Here is a 21764-nt window from a genome sequence, read left to right as displayed (position 1 = left end):
CATTTATTCCATTTACCTCGAGACTCATGGTGTCCCCAACACACCCCAGGAGTACCCCACTCTGAGGGCTTCAGGACCCCGAGGAACCCCTGCTGGTGGCAGCGGAAGCTGGTGCAACACTTTTACAAAAGCATCTGGCCACACGCTTCAACAGACATCATGAAGCACAACCTCTGACCTCATCATCCCCCTTCTGGAAATTTTTCTTAAAGCAATAAATAATTTCAAAGAAGGGGATGGCCGTATGGGTGAAGGGTCACTTCCATGTCCTGCAGGAAACACTGACTTGTCACGTTACATAGAGTCTATGTGGTGGGTTAAGCCAACAGTGAATGTGCCAAGCTCCTCCGTACCTCCTAACAGGTCATTCTGCATGTCACTGTCGCGGGCTCAGAGAGGGCAGGTGACTTGCCCCAGAGCCACACAGCTAGCTCCTATCCCAAACAGACCCAGAATCCAGGTCTTCAGAGTCCAAACTCTGGAACGCGCTTCCGGCTCCGCTCGTTTACCCGCTACCCCTCTGCTGTTCCTGCCCACAGTGGGGAAGGACGCAGGCTGAGTCACCGGACAAAGGACGTGCTGGCAGTGGGGGAGGGACAGGAAAGCGAGCGGTGATGGCTTCCCGAGCGTTCGCAGCCCCAGGCACCCATCAAGTGCTGTCCACGTTCAGCGTGTTTGACCTTCACAGTAACTTTGTGAGGCAGGAAACTGAGCCCTGAGAAGTCAAGCCACTTGCCAAGGACCACCCCAGGCAGTGAGACAGCCATGACGCAGGCCCTGGGCCCTCTGGGGGGCCCTTGCCTCTGGGCTGCACCCTGGAGGGCATCAGCCTCTTCTCTCCACCTCCCATCTGGCCGTAAAAAAAAAATATTATTTTAAGAGATCCCAGTCCGGTGCCAGTTTTCAGGGTTTGTTGTAGGAGAGCAAACTGGGAAAGGAGCAAGGAGGCTCAAACTCTAGAAAACCATGGCAAGTCACCAGTGCACCACCTGACTAGTGCCCCACGTCGGGACAACAGGGGGCACTGCAGGTGGGTGCCCAGACCTGAGCCCCAGGCCCGGAGGCATACTGCCCACCTTGCTCGGCCTCGGCTGCTGCGTCGGGATAGGGGCTGGAGCAGAAATCTTCCAGGTTCCAGCAGCGTCCGGCCCGTGAAGGGGCTGTGCTGGGCCGACCTCCAGACTCCCCTGGCCCCTCGCCCCCACACCCCCTTCTCCCTCCTGTCTGACCAGGGAAACCAGAAACAGAAGTCCCGTCTGCACGCTTGGGAATAAAACACGCCGCCTTTTGGAGAGAACGGCTTTGAGGAGCAGCTCAGGGTGGAGCCGGGAGCAGAGACCCGAATGCCAAAACTTGGGACACCGGAGGTCTACAGAAGTTGCCAGCGACAAATCTAAGCACCACCGTGCGAGAGAAACAAGCCCTTCTGACTTCAGACCGCTGTTCCAATAATGGGATCTTGCTGACGATCCCCTTGCAGCGAACGAGGCCCGTGGGCCAAATCTGGTTTACAACGAAACGTAACGAAACGTGCCCCCCACGCCGGCAGGTCCCCGTGGGCACGAACACGGCCGGAGCTCATTTCCTACTGCAGCCCCGCTCCCTGGAGCCTGTGCCAACGACCGGCCCAAGGACACAACGGGGAGCTGCTTGTGGGTGGAGGCGGGTGGCAAAGACGCCGTCCAGGAGCTTCAAGCCAGTGAGGTCGCTGATGCTCCACTCAGGTCCTTTCAAATGCAGCGTGCTCCTCAGACGCCCTCTACTGGCCTCTCTGGACTAAATGCCTGGATTTTTTTTTTTTTTTTTTTTTTTTAATTTTTGGCCCCAAACAGTATCAATATGGCAGTTTGTTGGTGCAAGCAGTCAGTCCACTGGGTGGCCACTCATTCACCCAGACAACAGGCAGACGGCTGGCTGGCCGGTCATTCAACAATGATGTGAACGCCCCAAGCATGCTGGAGGGATGGGGGATGCAGGTGGGCCCACCTTCGTGGAGCCCAGTGCGGAGGACAGCAGTAAAAGCAAACACACGAGCCGTCTCCCAGAAGCCAGACTGGACCAGCGGGAGTGACGCCGTGGCCCATCTGAGCCAGGGCTGTGGGCTGCCGTCCGTACCCCCCTGGCTCCATTACCTCTCCCTCCCATCCCCCTCACTAATCTCTGCACTGAGGCCTGGTCCCAGGCAGCTTCACCCTACCTTGATGCCGGCATTCCTCAGGGTCTCGAGCGTGGGCCTCACGTCTGCCTGCAGCTGGTCCTCCACCCCCGTCAGGCACAGCAGCTCCATCTCCATCTCCAGGCTCTCGATCACAGTGGCCACTTTGAGAGATCGGTCGTGCACGCTCAGCTTGGCCTGGACGTAACGGGCCTGTGACACAGCAGGAGACAGAGCCGTTGTTTAGGGTGGGGAGGGGCCAGGCTGGTGGCCGTGGAGAGTAGAACACCATGCGGGGGGACCCCAGAGTGTGGGTGGACCTCAAAGGTATGCACTGAGACCTCCAGTGCCCTTCCAGGTTCATCAGCCCACACTCGGATAGGCCCTAGTTTCCCCCTCTCCTCTGTACTAACCTGCTGTGCAACTTCTAGCAAGTTGCTCAATTCATCTGAGCCTCACCTGTTTTCATCCAGGAAGCAGCAGTAACAGCCCCAACCTCACTGGGCTGTTGCAAGGATCGGTACAACTCAAGATCTCAAAAAAACCAGCAGGTTCTCCCCCACACAACATACACTTTGTGACCAGGAACCGCCGATCGTCAGGTTTTCTGAAGACAAAGTCCCATCTCCAAAGACCACTGACCCGGCCCTTCAGTTTAGTGACCCGACAGTTCGCAAAAACATGGAAGAAAATGAAAAATCCCCCGCTGGGTTGTTTCAAACACAAGCCTTTAAACTTGAAAGCACGGTAGGATTTATCAGAGCCAGAACTCTTGCTAATAAAACTTTACAAATAACTCAGGCACAAAGAAGGAGCAGACTCAGACACGGCCCTTCTGGGTGGAGCAGGACAAGGACCCCAGAAGCCTGTCCCCAGCCACACCCTTCTCCCTTATAGTCATATCCCCATGCACATGCTGGGCTTTGTGCCAGGCCTGGGGATGCAAGGATGCTTCCCTCAAGAAACACACAATTTATAGGACAAGAGGACAATAAACCAGACATACTATGCTGGAATTCATGGCTGTGAAAGTCAACAATCTAGTTCAACACTTTTTACAACTTAGAGAAATGAGGGCTCCAAGGGGGTGATTCATTTCAAAATTTCCAGAGGGTATATACTCTGTGTCAAGGAATATCCTATGTACTGAAATACAAGAGCAAACCAGACTGACTGGTCTCTGCTCTGGAAAAGATTTCATGTCGGGAAGGAGATACGAAGAAGAATGTTAGATATAAACATAGGTACAAGGTCATCCTAGATCTGACTAGCGCCAGTAAAGAAAGTGAGGTGGGTGACGGATGTGGTGAGCAGTGAGGTGGGAAGACTTCTCAGAGGCCGTGGCATTTGAACAGAGACTCAAAGGACGCAAGGGAGCAGGCCACAGAGCTCTGTGTGGGAAGAGAGTTCCAGGCAGAGAGAAGAGCAAGTGCAAAGGCCCTGAGACATAAGTGAGCCTGGGGTGCTCAGAAAGGACATCAGCAGTATGGCTAGAGCAGCATGAACTCTAGGGGGAGACGGGGAGGAGGTATGACAGGGGAGGTGAGGGAGGGCTGCAAAAAGTAAGAGAAAGGTCTTAGGACCACTTACCTCAAAGTCTTGATACTGCTCCTCCGCTAGAGACTTCTTCGCCACCACAAGCACCCGCAGTCCTTCTCGGGCCATGTTTCCACACTGCGAAGCAGACCACGGTCAGTGGAGAGCCACACTGAGGGCTCCGCCTCTAAGCCCCTGACTCCCACTGAGGAGGGCTGGACGCTACAGTGGACAGGTCCCTACCAGGGCCACAGGGAAACTGGCAAGTCAGAATACGGCTTTCCCCTAAAGCAACCTTCCCTGAAGCAAAGCTTCTCAAGGGAGGCTGCAACACGGCAGACCGCAGGCCAAACAGGACCTAGGTGTGGGTTTTCTTCCGTTGGCACGGTATAGGTCTCAAAATTTAAGTCAACACCGTAAGACTTCCCAGGTAAGTCTGGATCTCTGGCTTGTTAGAAAAACCCTACGTCTGACAAAACCACACTTGCTTTCCCAAATAACCACAACCGGTGATGGATGAAAAGCAGCTGCTTCTGTGTATTCCCAGAAAACAGTCGTCACATGAAGGATATCCCAACACACAAAATGTGACCCTGTTAGAAAAACACATCCCCAGCCTATTTTATTTGACTTACCTGCCTAGGCCCTGCTAGTATTTGAGTTTGCAACCCTCTGAAAATATAGTATCACTGAATGAAAAATGTGCATCCTCCTATCTGGAGCCGAAAGATAAAGAAAAAAATGGCCTGATAAACCTGAGGGTCTCCTCCCTCCTTGCTGTGGCCGATCCCCCACATCATGAACCGGGATAGACAGCCTGTGATGTGGCCCCTGTTGGTCCCCACCCTCCTGGTACCTGCCTCCAGCCAGAAGCCAGTGAGGAGCGGACTCTGGTGCAGGGCAGCTGAGTGAGCTTGGCAGTGGTTCCTGAGCTTTCAGATGAGACCCTGGCCCCAAGCAACCCTTCGAGCGACCCTGAGAACCCAGCTCAGCTGTGCACACATCCCTGGCCCACAGAAACCATGAGAAGTAAGTGTGTGGTCCTAAGCTGCTAGGTTCAGGGGTGATTTGTTACGTAGGCACAGGTAGCGAGTACAGAGACCATTCTCACTACACCATGCAAGGGGCAGCCTCCAGAACATGGTTCTCACTCCCCACACCCCACTTACCTCTTCCTCCAGCCAGTCATTGTACTGCACGATGCCAGCCATGACAACATCCGCTCCCTTCATGTAAAACGTGATCTCTCCCGTTGATTCATCCTAGAGAGGGGACCCAGCAGAATGAGTATCCAAGAGGAACACCCGCTTTCTGCTCCAGTACCCACTTCCCATGACAGACGGCGTACAAAGGGTACTTAGCGGACGCCAATGTTTTCTCACTTGGCCAAAGATAAAAAGCGAGAAGGGGGTGGGGGAGCCTCACTTTGGGGCAAAGGCCACAAGAAAATGGAAGAAAACTCAAAGCATTTGGAAAAGCATTAAATGATGAAAGCAAGATCAAAAGGATGTAAGAACTTTGTTTTAGTTATTACTATCCCAACAGGAATGGACTCCCACGCTGGAAGATCATCTTAAATTTATACACGGGACCGCCAGGATCACCAGACTGTGGTCTACCTGAAAAAATGGGGAAGTAAGGTAATTGTCTAGAGCAAGTAAGGTAATTATCTTGGCATCATTCACACATGGGTTGGAGAGTTCTTTGCTGTGTGGGGGGGACCCGTGCCCTGCAGGACCTTTTACAGTATCCCTGTACTGTCCCCATCAGATGCCAGCAGCACCCCCTACGGGGACACAGACAAATGTCCCCTGGGGAGCAAACTGCCCTCACTGAGAACTGCTGATCCTGGTCATTCCAGACCCCTATGTCTACCTTAGGACCTAGCTAGTTATCAAATTATCCGGGTTTTTGTACACACTGACCAGATTGTCTGGGAAGCAGGTAACACCGCAGCCCAGGTGTCAAACGCTTAGACCCGACACCAGCTTTCAGCTGTGTGCACTTGGACATTCTTCCCTAAACATCACTTTTCTCAACTGTAAAACAGGAACACTAACCCCTCTTACCACACAGGCTATTGTGGCTTAATTGACGTCATCTACACAGAGCACACAGCCAACAGCTGGACACACAGACGATGTCCATTCATTGTCATCAGTTCTACTCGAGTGACGGGAACTCTAGACATCCCTTGAGTGTACCGTGTGTGGAGACCAAAGCTTGGCTCAGGGGATTTTGCATCTGCTGATATCTGGAGACTTATCTGATTGTCACAACGAGGGGCTGGGTGCTACTGGCATCCAGTGGGTAAAGGCCAACATCCCACAGTGCAGAGGGCAGTCACAGCCAAGAATCACCTGGCCCCAGTGTCAACAGTACTGAGGCTGAGAAATCCTGCCTTTGAGGAATGGGGTAAAAATCCCTGGTTCTCATTCCTTGACATTCCTTCCTTGGTAACTCCCATCCCAGGGATCCTGGAGGCAGCAGAGATGGGCAAGGGGACAGAGCATGGCCATCACCACCTCATGCCTCAGTTCTGCTGTCCTGGGAACCCCAGACTGTGTGCCTACAAACTCATTACTATACATGAAGCAAATACTCAAAGCCAAATTAGTGGTATAAGTTTCCTTCTTTAAAATGGCTTTCTAATGCCCTCTAATCACGGACCATCTTTGAGAATCACATGCTTACTCGTAAAAGTGTCCGCTGCCCTCCTCCCCCCCAAGAGCCACCTGTGTCTTAAAAGCAGAAGGGCACACTTCATCTTCGACGGATTACGCCTCTGCTTGCCTCTGACTCAGGCCAAAGACAGCTGTGGGGTCTGAACATGAAAGCATCCCAGGGCTTTCTTCCCTTTTCCCTTCACCCAAATGGCACTTCATAACAGAACTGTAGGAAACGGCGTCCCCCTCCCCGGCTTCCTCTCCTGCAGAGGGTGCTCAGGAGAGCTTGGACAGCCCGGTCCAATATAAACACCGTATCAACTGTCTCCTCCCGTTACTCATTTCCTCCCACCCAGTTCATCGCAAGGTTACTTCGCTCTCATATTATGGCAAGATTACCCTGTAAATTTACAGAGAGCTGCTGGTTGCACTGCATTGTCTTAGGGCCTCATCTTTTTCCACTGTGGTCTGATTCTGGCCCCCGTTCAAAGGCCTGTTTTATTCAAACAATGACAAGGGTATGATCTACAGCAATGATCCGCCTCCATCATTCCACGTGGGACTGGCCGGGTGGGGGTGGGGGGCAGTCAGTGGAACATCTGTACACAAGAAAAACAAAGCCAGCAATGCAGCCTTCCTTCAGAGAGACAAGCACAAAAGCCCCAGAGAAACCCTCAGAAGACAAAGACTCACGCCAAGAAAAGACTTTGCTTTGTGAGTGCAAGAAGTACCTGCCAAGTACCGTCCACGAGCTCACACGCATCTGGGAGGGCTGATGAACCAGCTGAGAGCACATCCCTAACTGTGAACAGTCACTAAGCCAAAACGTTTTACAGCTGAGCTAACATTTCCTTGCATTGGGTAACTGGCCAGGTACTTTCAAATAATGAGCAGGATCTATGGGTGCATCCAGACTGAGCTGTTGGCCCGGCACAAGTAACATTTAGGGGGAATTGTTCTTTGTCAGGAGGCTGTCCCGGCCTCTACCCACTAGCTGACGTCAGTAATACCACCATGAGTAGTGATGACCAAAAGGTCTCCCAACATTTTCAAATGTCCCCTAGAGGCAAAATGGCCCCAGGATGAGAACCACTTCATTGGAGGAGTTTAGGAGATTTCTACAGAGTGGAAAAGTGGCCCACACGCCCTGGAGGCTGATTTCCACCTGTCAAAACCACAGATAAAGAGGGAGATATGTCAGCAAACAAGAAAACTTAGTAAAAACACGCATTTCATTAAGACAGCCTATCAAAGACAGACGCTCACAACCTTACTTTGGTAGTGAGAGATGAAAACCCTAAGTTTCCAAGAAAGGAATATTTAATTAAATAATGGTGCATTTTTTTCAATAGGGCACCATGAACACATTAAAAGCATAAAAATCACCTTTTACTGATATGAGAAAATTTTCACCATATATATTGTTTAATGCGAGGAGAGTTTAGAAAGCCTTCTATGACATCCAATCTCAATTTTACAAAAATTTGTGTGGAAGTTTACACTCATATACGTGTAGGGAAAAAAAAAAAAACGAGAGGAAAGAAGGAAGAGAGGTCATCCCTGGGTGTTGGAAATAGAGATGAGTAGCTTGAGCTCTTTCCTTACACATGTATTTGTTCTGACTGTCCTAAATGTTGGTTTGGTTTGGTTTTTATAACCTTGGGGGGGGGTGCTGTTTTTAAAATAATGATTTGCCCATCCAACAAGTATGTCCTGTTGCTCCTGCTGTGAGAAGACACGGGGCCACAGTTCATAAAATATGACTCATATCTGGGAATGAGAGCCCTTCACAGCTTAGGGAAGGGTGGGGGATATTGCTCACTTATCCTAGAATGGCTGATATTGGGTACTATCTGAGGATGAGTCAACCCTCAAATGACTGCAGCAGAGCCCATGGTCCTGGAACTTGAAAACATAAAAGCTGGGACAAAAGTAAATCTGCGGAAGATAATGACTCTGATTCACCAGGAAACACCCACCCGCCTGATCTGTGGTGCTGCTTTCAGGCCACGGCTGTTCTTGACATCAGATGTGTGTCCAAGATACAGGTTAGAAGCCATGGGGCAGGCCAGGTATGGGCCAGTGGGAAAAGCAGCACCAGTAGGGGAGAAAAAGCTCACTTCCCACTAAAAAGTTGCTAAGAATGTGTGTCCTGTTGAGTCTGAAAGTACCTACTAGCATCAGGCATGTAAAAATCCCTTAAAATCTGTCATTTTCAAAGCATACTCATGCTTTGTCATTGGGTCATCACAACAGCTCATGGAGCTGTTTCTTCTAGGCAGAGGCGAGGCAGCTTCTTCAATGGCTCCCAATGACCCCCACCTCCTGGTATTCATGCCCTTATGAGACCTGCTCCCAATGAGTAGGGGGAAGGACCCAGTGACTTGCTTCTAATTAGTGATGCAAAAGTGAAGTGAGAAAAGGCCAGTTCTGAGATCAGGTTACAAAGACTGTGCCTTCCATCTTGTTCACATGCTCAGTTGTTCACTCTGATGAAGCTGGCTGACCTATGGAGAAGCCCGGGAAGCAATGAATGAGGGTGGCTCTCCTGCCAATACAGTGAAGAACTAAAGCTCCCAGCCCAACAACCACAAGGAGCTGAGTCCTGCCAACAATACTGATTTTATGTGGAAGTGGATCGTGACTCATTTGAACCCTGGATGTTGGCACCCTGTGAGAGACCATAGGCCAAAGCACCCAACAAAACTGCACCCAGATTCTTGACCCGCAGACCCCGTGAGATACCACCTTCTATTGTTTTAAGCCACTAAGTGTGGGGTAATCTACGATGCAGCAACACACGATACACTACCACAACATTACTACAGGTGCTCTATGAACTTTTCAATGTCCCTTCCTCACCACACTCAAACTCCCATGTCCTAGTGCTTAAGGAGCATGGACCTGGGGGCCACATTATCTGGGGTCCAGTTCCAGCCCCACCATTCTCCAGCTATGTCAACTTGGGGAGACTTCTTAGCCTCTCTACAGCTCAGTTTTCTCCTGTCAAATGCCAATCATAATGGTACCTACCTTGTTGGCTTAATTAATAAGCATCATTAAGTGTTACCTATCATTATGTTATTGCTATTCCTACAGCTGCTACTATTACTGCTGCTACTAGTACCTCTGCTACTACTAATTACCCTGATCACTAACTACTCATACCCCTATTACAGCTTTATTATAACAGGATCTACAGCTCTTTGATCTTTAAGGCATGAAACACTTAGAACAGGGGGGAGAGGAACCCTCATTTCTTTCAAAAACAAAACAAATAAGATGAGTCATTCCAAAGTTGCCCCATGATTCAAGCAGTTTTCTCCAATCAAGCTAAACGATGAGAAAAAACCTCTACAAATGGCAAAGAACCAGACCAATCCCAAAACAGGTCCAGATGGGAAAAAGTAATCCACATTTTTAAAGCCCCCTTGGGGGCAGCCCGGGTGGCTCAGCAGTTTAGTGTCACCTTCGGCCCACGGCGTAATCCTGGAGACCCAGGATGGAGTCCCACGTCAGGCTCCCTGCATGGAGCCTGCTTCTCCCTCTGCCTGTGCCTCTGCCTCTCTATCTCATGAATAAATATAAATAAAATCTATAAATAAATAAATAAATAAATAAATAAATAAATAAATCAAGCAAGCAAGCTCCCTTGGTATTTCTGATGATAAGCCAGGTTTAAGAGTCACTGAACACAGTGGTGTGTGAACCGCTTTCCAGAATGGAAAATGTGGTCTTCTGAGTAAAAAAAGCAAATGGTAAGACAAGATAGTGACAACATTCTAAAAGTCTGACATTATTAAACAGTCGAGAGGATATAGAGGAATGGTGGGACCAAGATTAGTACAAGCACTCTTCTAGGGGGAAAAAGCTGGTTATACCTGCTAAAGGTAGAGATGTATAGACTGCCAACCCAGCAATCCAACCACTGGACATATTCCACAGACATAGCATCATGTATACTGGAGACCAGAAGAGACAAGGACGTGCATGGCAATGCTGTTTCTAATGCCAAAAAAAAGTGGCAACTATCTAAATGTGTATCAACAGAACTCCAGTCAACTGAAGGAAGAGAGGTACATTCATACAGTGTAACACTCTAAGATGGCTAAAATTAACAAAGTAGGATTAAATGTATGAGCCTAAAGTTTTTTTTAAATGTTAAAAACAGGAAGTGAGGCAATGAATGATACAATGCCACTTAGAATAAAAATATGCAAAACCATAATACACATCATTTATAGCCAAACATGTCTGATAACAGTATTTTAAAATACTTAATACTTTAAAATGCCTCAAAGACTACGAACTTTGTAGGAACGAAATGAAAGCACATCCAGGAGGGGCAGATGGGCCTTCAACTGAATGCACGGTGTTTTATTTCTTTAAAAAAATTTTTAAACAAAATATAAATGTGAGCAAATGAACTCAAACATGAAAATCTGCTGCATGTAAATAAAAATTTAAAAAAGGGGGGGGATCCCTGGGTGGCTCAGCGTTTTAGCGCCTGCCTTTGGCCCAGGGCACAATCCTGGAGACCCAGGATTGAATCCCACGTTGGGCTCCTGGTGCATGGAGCCTGCTTCTCCCTCTGCCTATGTCTCTGCCTCTCTCTCTCTCTCTCTCTGTGTGACTATCATAAATAAATAAAAATAAAAAAAAAAGAAAATCTACTGCATGATTTCTTTTATAGAAGAAGAAAAATCTCAAAAAGAGATTAATCAGGGATAGAGGTTGGGAGAGTGGTTATATATATCCCTGTGGGGAAAGGGATGTAGACCAGAAAGAAGCACAAGGGAGCTGCTGGGGTAATGATGGGTGGGATTCTGATCCTTGCTCTAGATGCTGGTTCCATGGGTGTGCTAACTGTGTAAACATGGGAGCTGCACAGTTAGGATGTTTGCACTGTTCTCTGTGTATGCTGTATTTCAATAAAAGTTTCAAAATATGTCAAAACAAAATTTGAAATAAATATGACAAAATGATGATGTGGAACAATTACTATATTTTTTTCCAGTAACTCATGATTGTACACATGAAAAACCATTTAAAATACTGATTTACAACAAGAGGGCCAAGACTACTCAGTCTAGCAAATGGTGCTGGGATAGCTCTGTATATACAGGTGCAAAAGAATGAAGGTGAATCCCTACCTCACACCATCTCCAAAAATTAACCCAAAATGGATCAATGACTTAAAGAACTAAGACTACAAAACCCTTAAAAGAAAACAGAAGGGTAAATCTTCATGACCTTGGATTTAACAATAAATTCTTGGATATGACACCTAAGTCAAGAGCAACAAAAGAAAAAAATTTTAGGCTTCCTCAAAATTAGTAGCTTCATCATAAATAAATAAAAATTAAAAAAAAAAAAATTTAAAAAGGGGATCCCTGGGTGGCGCAGCGGTTTGGCGCCTGCCTTTGGCCCAGGGCGCGATCCTGGAGACCCGGGATCGAATCCCATGTCAGGCTCCCAGTGCATGGAGCCTGCTTCTCCCTCTGCCTGTGTCTCTGCCTCTCTCTCTATCTCTCTGTGACTATCATAAATAAATAAAAATTTAAAAAAAAAAAAAATTTAAAAAAAATTAGTAGCTTCTATGAATCAAATGAATTTTATCAAGAAAGTGAAAAGATAACCTACAGAATAAGAGAAAATATTTGCATATCATCTCTGATAATATCTAGACAATATAAGGAACTCTTAAAAATGAACAACAAAAAGACAACCAAATTAAAAAATGGGCAAAGGACTGGAATACATATTTTTCCACAGAAGATATAAAATTGGCAATAAGCACACAAAAGGATACTCAATGTCATTGGTCATTAAGTCAAGACAACTTACAACCACAATGAAATGCTACTTCCCACCCACAAACATGGCTATAACCAAAAAAAATGAAAAAGAAAATTAAAAAGTGTTGGTGAGGATGTGGAAAAATTGGAACCTTCCTATTGTTCCTAGTGGGAATGTAAAAGGGTACAGTATTACAGAAAACCATTTGGAGGTTACTCATAAAAAGATGGAATGAGGGGGATCCCTGGGTGGCTCACGGGGGATCCCTGGGTGGCTCAGCGGTTTAGCGCCTGTCTTTGGCCCAGGGTCCCACGTCGGGCTCCCAGCATGGAGCCTGTCTCTCCCTCTGCCTGTGTCTTTGCCTCTCTCTCTTTCTATGTCTATCATAAATAAATAAAATATTTTTTAAAAAAGATGGAGTGATCCAGGAAGTGGGTAAAGGACCCAGCATGACCCAGCAATTCCACTCCTAGGTCTATACCCAAAAGAACTGAAAAGAGGTATTTAAATCCTTATACGTGAATGCTCACAGCAGCATTATTCACAACGGCCTAAAGGGGGAAACAACCCAAATGTCTATCAACAGACCAGCGGATAAGCAATTACTTGGCCGTACAAAGGAATGGAGTTCTGATTTGTGCTACAAGGGAGACGAATCCTGACAACATGCTGCTGAATGAAAAAAGGCAGACACAAAACATCACATATCACAGGGCTCTAATGACGTGAAGTATTCAGAATCGCTAATTCCTACAGACAGAAAGTCGATTGGCGATTCCAGGGACTAGAATGAAGGAGGAATGGGGAGTCACTGTTTAATGGGTATGAGGGTTCTTTTTGGGGTGATGAAAATGTTCTGAAACTGGACAGAAGTAGTAGTTGCAGGGCACCTGGGTAGTTCAGTCAGTTAAGCATCTGACTCTTAACTGGCTCAGGTCATGATCTCAGGGTCATGAGACTGAGCCCAGCATCAGGCTCTGCACTGGCTGAGGAGCCTGCTTGAGATTCTCTCTCTCGGGACACCTGGGTGGCTCAGTCAATTAAGCACATGCCTTTGGCTCAGGTCATGATCCCAGGATCCTGGGATTGAACCCTACATGGGACTCCCTGCTCCACGAGGAATCTCCTTCTCCCTCCCACCTCGGGCTCATGCTGTTTCTCAAATAAATACTAAGTAAAATCTCTAAAAAAAAAAAAAAAAAAAGAAAATTCTCTCTCTCCCTCTGCCCCTCCCCGCCTCCCAGGGCATGTGCATGCTTTCTCTCTCTAGTCAGTTATACCTTTCCCTCTAAAACTATGTTAACCAGAAGCTGACCTAGTTTCTAAGACCCTAAGATCTGAGGTCTTGTCCAATTGAGAGACTAGTAACATTCTTTCTGTTCAGGCAATTATATTCTCTTGTTGGTCTCGACAACAGAGGTCGCAAGAACGAAGGTAAGAAAGGGTTAAGAAAGAATGTTGAGCTATAGGGACACACGGCAGACCTGGGTGTTTTAACCACGTTAAGTCATAAGGCAGGTAACTCACCCTCACGATGATGCCCATGCGCTTGCTTTCGTAGGTGAAGGGGAAGATCTGCAGGATGGTGAAGTTCAGGATCTGGTCGCCAGGGGTCCTCAGCTGCATGGAAGACTGGTCTCGGCCCACCAGGGTCAAGCCCACACTTTCGGTCCACTGTACCAGGGCCACCTAAACGCGACACGGTTAGGTGAAGGTCAGATACACAGCCAAGGGTCCCCGTCCACAGGTGAAGCAAATGAACACAGAGGTGGAAGGGGCTGCAGCGACCGGCCAAGTGCAAGCAGTCCCTGCGTCCCTGGGGGAGGCCGCGCCAGCTGGTGACAGCATAGGTTCCTGGGGGGCTGCAGGCCCTGCCATCCTTCCAGCCGCCGTCTACATGGCACAGCTCACCCTCTCTTCCAGGCCCCAAAGCAGGCTGCATGCCAGAGCCGTGGCAGAGAGAACACACAGGGTGGAGCGTGACCACTTCTGGAGGATTTGCACAGAGCCCACAGCAGTATGAGGAAAGGAGAGCGCAGGGCAGGGTGGCACTGGGCCTTCAGACTCTCCGCTAAGCCTGGGGAATGCCCAGCCAGGTAGGTGTCTCCACCTGGCTGTTCTGACCCCATGGGACCTGCAGCAACGTGTGGGGACATTTCTGATTGTCACAACTGGAGAAAAGGGTGTGAGCTCCAGACACCTCCTGGCCTCTGCCTGTGCTGCTAAATACCCCACAACAGCAGACAGCCTCCCGCCCACCCCCTTCCAGGATTATCCCACCCCAGAAGACAGTACTGCTGGGGGTGGGGGTGAGATCATTGGTCTACATGATGAGGAAACAGGTGCTTGGTGAAGTAATTATTATAATTCAGTTGCACGAGGTGATGCTGCTGGGCACTGGTGCAGCCGGGCCAGGTGGGTGGGTACCTGGGTTTACCTGGCACAAAAGCCCACCCACCATGTACTGCACTTCCTGGAGGCACGGCTTCTGTCGCCACCTGGAACCTTCTAGCAGCCTCAGCAAGGCTTGCTTCACTTCAGGTCAAAGGCAGGGGATGTTGTAAACCCAAGACAGGGGCCAGACTGATTGTGCATGGGAGTGAAGAGCGCTGGGGGGAGGGGACCGTGGCAAGGGGAGCCTGCATCACGTCCACAGGGGCAGTGACACAGTGTCGTGCTGATGAAGGATGCTGCCCCAAGGGAATGTGGCCCAGGATAGCCAGAGCTTCCAGCTTCTCAAGAAAAACCAGAAATCTGGCCCTCTGGACCGGTCCCTGAGATCTCCTCTTACTTGTAAACAATCAATTTGCATGTTTTAAAAGCCTGTGAAGACAATAAAGCCCCATGACGCCTGGGTGGCTCAGCTGTTGAACATCAGCCCCAGATCCTGGGATCAAGTCCCACATGGGGCTCTCTGCATGGAGCCTGCTTCTCCCTCTGCCTGTGTCTCTGTCTCTCATGAATAAATAAATAAAATCTTTAAAAGAAAGCCCCTGTTCACAGGTGAATCTGGCGGAGGTCTCCGGGCAGAGAAGGAAATTTGAGTGGAAAAGCTGGGGTAGGGACAGAGAGGGGAGCTGGGGCGTCCCCTCCTCCCACTGCCCAGGAAGGAGACACAAGCGTGAAAAGCCCCCCTCCGTGTGCCCCATGGATGCCCTAAATGACGGGTTCTCAGAGTGGCAAGTATCGTGGGCTGCTCCCAGCTAGCAGCGGTGACACAGGATCTCATCCCGGGTCTAACTGAGCCAAGGAAAAAGCCCCAGGGAAACTGCCAATCCTGGGCCATTGTACCGGCCGCCAAGCACAGGGGCCTGTGCCGGGGCGCATGCACATCAGCGCATCCTCAGGGGTGCCTGGCTGCACTCAGGTGTCCATCCCTGACATGCTGTCACTGGAATCATCTGGCAAGTGGGTAATGGACCCGCACTGGATGTGCAGAGGCAGAGTAACAGCCCCCAAAGATGCCCACCCCCAAAGATGCCCACATCCTAATCCTGGGACATGTGAATGTGTCACCTCCCGGGGCAAAATGGGCTCGGCAGGGGGTGATGAAGACTGAGGACCTGGCGACTGGAGACTGCCCTGGGTTATCCAGGTGGACCCAGTGTGATCCCCTGAGTCCTCGAAAGGCAGAACTTTCCTGGCTGTAGCCAGAGAGAAGACTGCGGGCAGAGGAGGGTCAGAGAGAGGAGATGGTGCTGGTTTTGAAGACAAGGAAGGGACATAAACCAAGGAATGGGATCAGTGTTCAGGAGCAGGGAAGGCAACAAATTCAGCCCTGGGGCCTCCGGGGAGAACGCAGGCCACCCTGCTGACACCCTACTTATTATCAGGGAGACCTGGATCTGATCTCTCACCTACACGACTATAATAAATTGTATTGTTTCAAACCATCAGGTTTGTAGCAACGTGTGACAGCAGCGATAGGAAACGCATATGACCAGGTTCCAATTTTAATGCCAAACAAGCTGCTGTTTTATTCTGATCCAAGTCCAAGAGTGTGGAGTCTAAAAAAGAAAAGTACCCGCCCTCCCCGTTTCTTCCTATAAAACCTAATCTTTAGGGGAAGAAAAGGAGGCAGGTTTTCGGGAAGAGCAGGCTTGGGGAGTGACAGAGGGTGACAGAGAAATGGGTACATGGGAGGTGTCAATTCTTTCAATTCTTTCTTGAGATGTTTTATTATCTTTAAAAGCCCGGAAGTAGGTACACAGGTGCCCATTATGCTACTCTGTGACCGTCTTCAGTACTTCACAGTGTCACCGTGGGGGCCGGAGGCAGTGAGAGTCACTCTCCCAGGGAACCACAGAGGCCCACACTTCTATTTCATCAAGGTGCTTCCTGAGCTCCCCTTTCCTTCTACCAAGAGACTCTGCACAAGCAGACACCTGCTGTTCCATTGTTCTGTGTTTGTTTCCAGAACCACCCCCCCCCTACCCAGGCTCTCCTGGGCTGCCCTAACTACTCCCTGAAGCAGTGGGGAGAATCAAACCGAGATTCCAGCCCAGCTCTGCCTCCGGCCCCCACTCCCTCCAGCCTCTGCAAAGCGCAGGGCTCAAGGTGGCTTACTTTCCATTTCCCTTCCTGCTCTAAACACTGTGTGTATCCATCCTTAGTTGGCTATGCTCAGGCACCTAACTAGGTCACTATTTCGGACACGAACTGAATTTACGCTAGCAAGAGGTCGGTCTTCAAGAATGGGAAGCTCTACCCTGTTTGAATTATGTCACAACAAGTCAAGCAGGATTCACATGAATGCAAGATACTGTCACACTGACCTCCACCTCCAAGGAAGGATTGTTTGGGGGCTTTTTTGCTATTACCCTACATCCATCTGCGGAAACCCATTCATTTACTGACTTAATTCAATGACTCCGACTTTCATTAGGGCCTGTCTTACCTGCTAACAATCATCTCTCAAAGTCTAAGGTGAACAAAGTGAAGATGGGTATACACAATCCCATCTGTATGTAACGTGTTTGTAGGGTGCCACATGTGACAAGCGATACTTCTACTTTCATCCTTCTGTGCTACTGAAAGATTTTTATCATGTACATGCAGTTATTTTTAATTGTGATTAAGCAAACACATACCCCAACATAAGGTACTACAAATGCACAGCTACACACAAGCTGAAAAGGCTTAAGTTTGCATCCTTTACACACCAATTTAGCAACGAAGAAAAAGCCTTTTCTGGATGCCTTCAACCATGATTGGTGGTGAAAGGGGTTTTTCCATTCTTGTTTGCAAACTGCTCTTACTTCACCCCTTAAAAACCTATTTTATTGTTGTGGAAAGTGGGTGGTGCTGGGCTTCGAGGAAATATATTCATTCCCCCCAAAGCCTGCTCTTCACTTCGAGAAAGAATGTGAAAGTCGGGACCTGGAAATGGCTTCCAAGACTGTGAGGCAGTTCTAGCCTTGGCCAGCCCAGCCCCCATGCCAGGGACCCTGGGGACTGTGTTAGAGGAACAGTTAGTCTAAATGACACACAGTGACAAATGCTGATGGATGAATTACACCTGCAGGCAAACACCTTCTATCGCACTTTGTTCTGCAGTCAATCTCTCAATGGAGTGAGGGAACCAGCCACCTGCTGCCTGCCATCCTGGGCCCAACTTCCTCAGCAAAACCCCCCTGGTCTCCTTGGGGACACGAGGACACCACGAGGACCCCCCCACCTCGTGGTGCGGGTCGGGGGTTAGGAGTCTCCGATTCTCGCCTTCCAATCTCTGGCCCTTGTTTAACCTAAGTCAGTGTTAATTTGAAGCTACTTTCAACAGAAATCCCTGAGGTCCTACCGAGAAGGGACTGGTTTGGAACTGGGGTGCTTTCTGACCCTTCTCAATTGCAGCAGCAACAAACATTTCAGGAGTCAGGAGAAAAAAACCGCATTTCTTTCCAAAACAAGATGATATAGAATGAGGCTACTTCTTGTCCTGGCGTGACCGAGCTTCCGTTGAAGAGAATCATTCCATATCACCCAACCAGGAAGGATTTGGGGGGTCTTGGGTCTCCACATCCTTAACAGCCAGGAGTGGGGTCTCTGGGGCTTCGTATCAGAACATCCAGAGGTCAGAGCAGCAGCAGAAAAAGAAACCCCGTTAAGGTTGAATGAATGAATGAACAAATAAATTAACTCAATCAAATGAAAACTGAGAAGGGATGGAGGGCGGGGAGCTGGGCTCCTGAGCCGCCTGTGTGTTCTGGTTTGGGTCAGGAAATCAAAAGGACAGGCTGTTGCACTCCCTCCCTAAAATGCCCATCTGAAGAATTCATGCCAAAAGGATCCATGAAAGGGCTTTTTCATCATTTGTGGGTCAGCAATAAACCACCTGTGACAAGTTTTAATAATTTTCCCTTTGTACTGGGGAATGTGTGCTTGGGAGAGATGCCAGGTCAGGCTAACGAGCCCTGAATTCTTGTCAGAAGCAGGATACGCAGTAATCGTAAGAGCACGCATGAATCTGATATCTTTGGTGGCATTCAAGGAGATCGACACCCCGGCTCACAAAGGCTGGCCAGTCTGCCCTAATCCAGCCTTTCAAGGCTATGAATGTACCCACAGACTTAAAGTATTCTTTACTTAATTAGGAAATTGATTCAACAATGCACCACTGGGGGCTGGACAGGGAGCAGACAGGAGGAGGGAGGGCCCCACATGGCAGGGGTAAACTGAGGCAGCAGCCACCCAGCTCAGCTAACCACTGCCCCATAGAAACTGGGCCCACCATTTCCACAGATCTGATCTTTCTCAAGAAAAGCTGGTTTTTAGATAACATCAAGTGGTTTTTTAAATATTGTTGCAGATATGTGTGTGTGTGTGTGTGTGTGTACGTATTTTTTTTTATTTTTTTTTTTTTTTAAACACAGCATGGAGCAAACAAAACACGGCCAGTTTTGCTTAAGAATTGGTGGGCAGGGGATCCCTGGGTGGCGCAGTGGTTTGGCGCCTGCCTTTGGCCCAGGGCGCAATCCTGGAGACCCGGGATCGAATCCCACATCAGGCTCCCGGTGCATGGAGCCTGCTTCTCCCTCTGCCTGTGTCTCTGCCCCTCTCTCTCTCTCTCTCTCTCTCTCTCTCTCTCTGTGACTATCATAAATAAATAAAAAATTTAAAAAAATAAAAAATAAAAAAATTTAAAAAAAAAGAATTGGTGGGCAGGGGACGCCTGGGTGGCTCAGTGGTTGAGCATCTGCCTTCAGCTCAGGTCGTGATCTGGGGTCCTGGGATCAAGTCCCACACTGGGCTCTCCGCAGGAAGCCTGCTTCTCTCTCTGCCTGTGTCTTTGCCTCTCTCTGTGTGTGTCTCATGAATAAATAAATAAAATATTTTAAAAAAAAACCCAGACAGACATAAAAAAAAAAAAAATCTGTGGGCAAGATTGTGGAATAAAAAGGCCACTCCCTGGTCCAAGTTTCTTTGACCCAGTACTTGAAATTTAACCTATCACTTAGTCTGCCGAAAATTAGTATTTGAAAAGAATGATGTCATCTCTAGAAAAGCTTAGCCATTTAGAAAGGACTATTCCCTGAACTCCGTTCTGGGTCAACCCTAAGGAAAAACGGAACAGAATTTTTGCATCTATGGCCCACGGAGGAGCTGATACCCAAGGATGGCTCACTTGATAGTTTCCTACAGTGCCCCTAAAACACTCACAGCACCCTCTCTCTTCTGCACAACTAAAACTTTGTTTCAAGAGTCTTACCCCCGTGGTTAATAAAGAACACTGAGGGGGGGTTTTCTCCTTAGGTTCCCAACCTCTGTTCTCTATCCCCCCCCAGCCGAGGACTCAGCAGCTCCATGGTAAAGGCCCACCCACCTCCTAAATCTTTCTCTCTGCTCTGTGTCTGAATGCAGTCATTGTCTGGGGGCCTGGAGCACAGGTACGAAGGGGTGTTCGGGGGAAGCACACACCCCTGAGAAATGAACGTGGCCCCGGAGAGAAAAAACCTCATGGGTTCCACAAGGGCTGAGCTTGCAGTCAGACACTTAACAGACTGGGCCACTCAGGCACCCCTGTTTACTTCTTCTGTAACAAGTTATGTTACTCTTATAATTCGGGGGGGGGGGGGGGACTAAAAGTAAAATCTGCTTCTAGGTGAGCTGTATCTTCGCCATCCTTTTCTATCTCCCAGCATGGTGACACGGACACAGGTATGCCCTCCTGAGACTAGGCCATCAGGGAGAGAGACCTGTGCACACAGCTCTTTGCTTATTATCTCCCAGGCTATCTGTAAGGAGGCTGTTTCAAGGTCACTGGAGACTAGAAGAGAAATGTACCCTTGTTGGTCTTCCTTTCTAAGGATAAGATCCCGAAGAGATGGATGGTGAAGACAAGACACTCTGTGGGAAGGCTTCTGGGGTCTGCTGGAAGGTTTCTTAGCACCAAGCATGGAAGCTTCCCAAAATGAGAACGAGAGAAAGCACCAAAAAAACACACTTCACTGAGCCTGCAAGGAAGGCAGACCTGACTACTAGCTCAGAACAGGCAAGAATACCAGACACTTGGATGTTCGCCCAGTACCAGCCCTAAGCTCCTCACACAGGTACACAGCACTCAGTAGTACTTCGTTTTTAAGATTTTATTTATTCATGAGAGACACACAGAAAGAGAGAGAGGCAGAGACACAGGCAGAGGGAGGAGCAGGCTCCATGCAGGGAGCCCGATGTGGACTCAATCCCAGGTCTCCAGGATCAGGCCCTGGGCCGAAGGCAGGAGCCAAACAACTGAGCCACCCAGGGATCCCTCAACAGTGCTTCATGAGCAACAAAATACATTCAAGTCCTGATCCCATGGACAGAGAAGCAGTACTGCAGTCCCCTGGATGTGGGCTTCCTGGTTTTAGTCTAACCAGCCACATGGCCTTGGGGATTCCCCTTAGCCAACCTACACTTCATCTGAAAAATGGGCACGATCATAGTAATTGGGTCATAAGGGATGCCCAGAGCACAGTGCCTGGCACAGCAGATGCCCATTTCTTACTGCCGTCAGCCCCCTAATGGCCTAAAATCACTCCACTAAGGAACTCTCTTGCACTGTTGGTGGGAATGCAAACTGGTGCAGCCACTGTGGAAAACAGTGTGAAGGTTCCTCAAAAAGCTAAAAGTAAGAGTGCCTGTCTGGCTCAGTCAGTAGAGCATGCAACTCTTGATCTTGGAGTCATAAGGCTGAGCCCTGCATTGGGCACAGAGATTACTAAAAAAAAATAAAAATAAAAACTAGAGGATATTATGCTAAGCAAAATAGATAAGTCAGAGAAAGACAAATATCATATGAGTTCACCCATGTGTGGAATTTAAGAAACAAAACAGACGGGGGATCCCTGGGTGGCTCAGCGGTTTAGCGCCGCCTTCGGCCCAGGGCATGATCCTGGAGTCCCGGGATCGAGTCCCACATCAGGCTCCCGGCATGGAGCCTGCCTCTCCCTCTGCCTGTGACTCTGCCTCTCTCTCTCTGTCTCTCATGAATACATAAATAAAATCTTTAAAAAAACAAAAAAAGGAAACAAAACAGATGAACATAGGGGAAGAAGGAAAGGAAACATAAAGTAAGACAAAAACAAAGAGGGAGATAAACCATAAGAGACTTTTAACTCTAGAAAGCAAAC

The 21764-nt window shown here is 48.7% G+C and overlaps 1 protein-coding gene across 2 annotated transcripts in view; it reads right to left on the bottom strand.

Moving 5' to 3' along the window:
• Window positions 1-21764, bottom strand: part of ATP9A (ATPase phospholipid transporting 9A (putative)) — a 132353-nt gene that overhangs the window by 18794 nt on the left and 91795 nt on the right. For both annotated transcript variants that reach the window (XM_041732466.1, XM_041732467.1), the window contains exons 15-18: window positions 13684-13845; window positions 4861-4953; window positions 3746-3829; window positions 2198-2368 (exon numbers count right to left, since the gene is read on the bottom strand). In XM_041732466.1, coding sequence (XP_041588400.1) covers window positions 2198-2368; window positions 3746-3829; window positions 4861-4953; window positions 13684-13845 — 510 coding nt within the window. The remainder of the gene's footprint in view (window positions 1-2197; window positions 2369-3745; window positions 3830-4860; window positions 4954-13683; window positions 13846-21764) is intronic.

Source organism: Vulpes lagopus, chromosome 18 (genome assembly GCF_018345385.1).
Source record: "Vulpes lagopus strain Blue_001 chromosome 18, ASM1834538v1, whole genome shotgun sequence".
NCBI lineage: Eukaryota > Metazoa > Chordata > Mammalia > Carnivora > Canidae > Vulpes > Vulpes lagopus.
The sequence above is the reverse complement of the archived record's forward strand: the minus strand, read 5'-3'. Positions and strand labels throughout refer to the sequence as shown.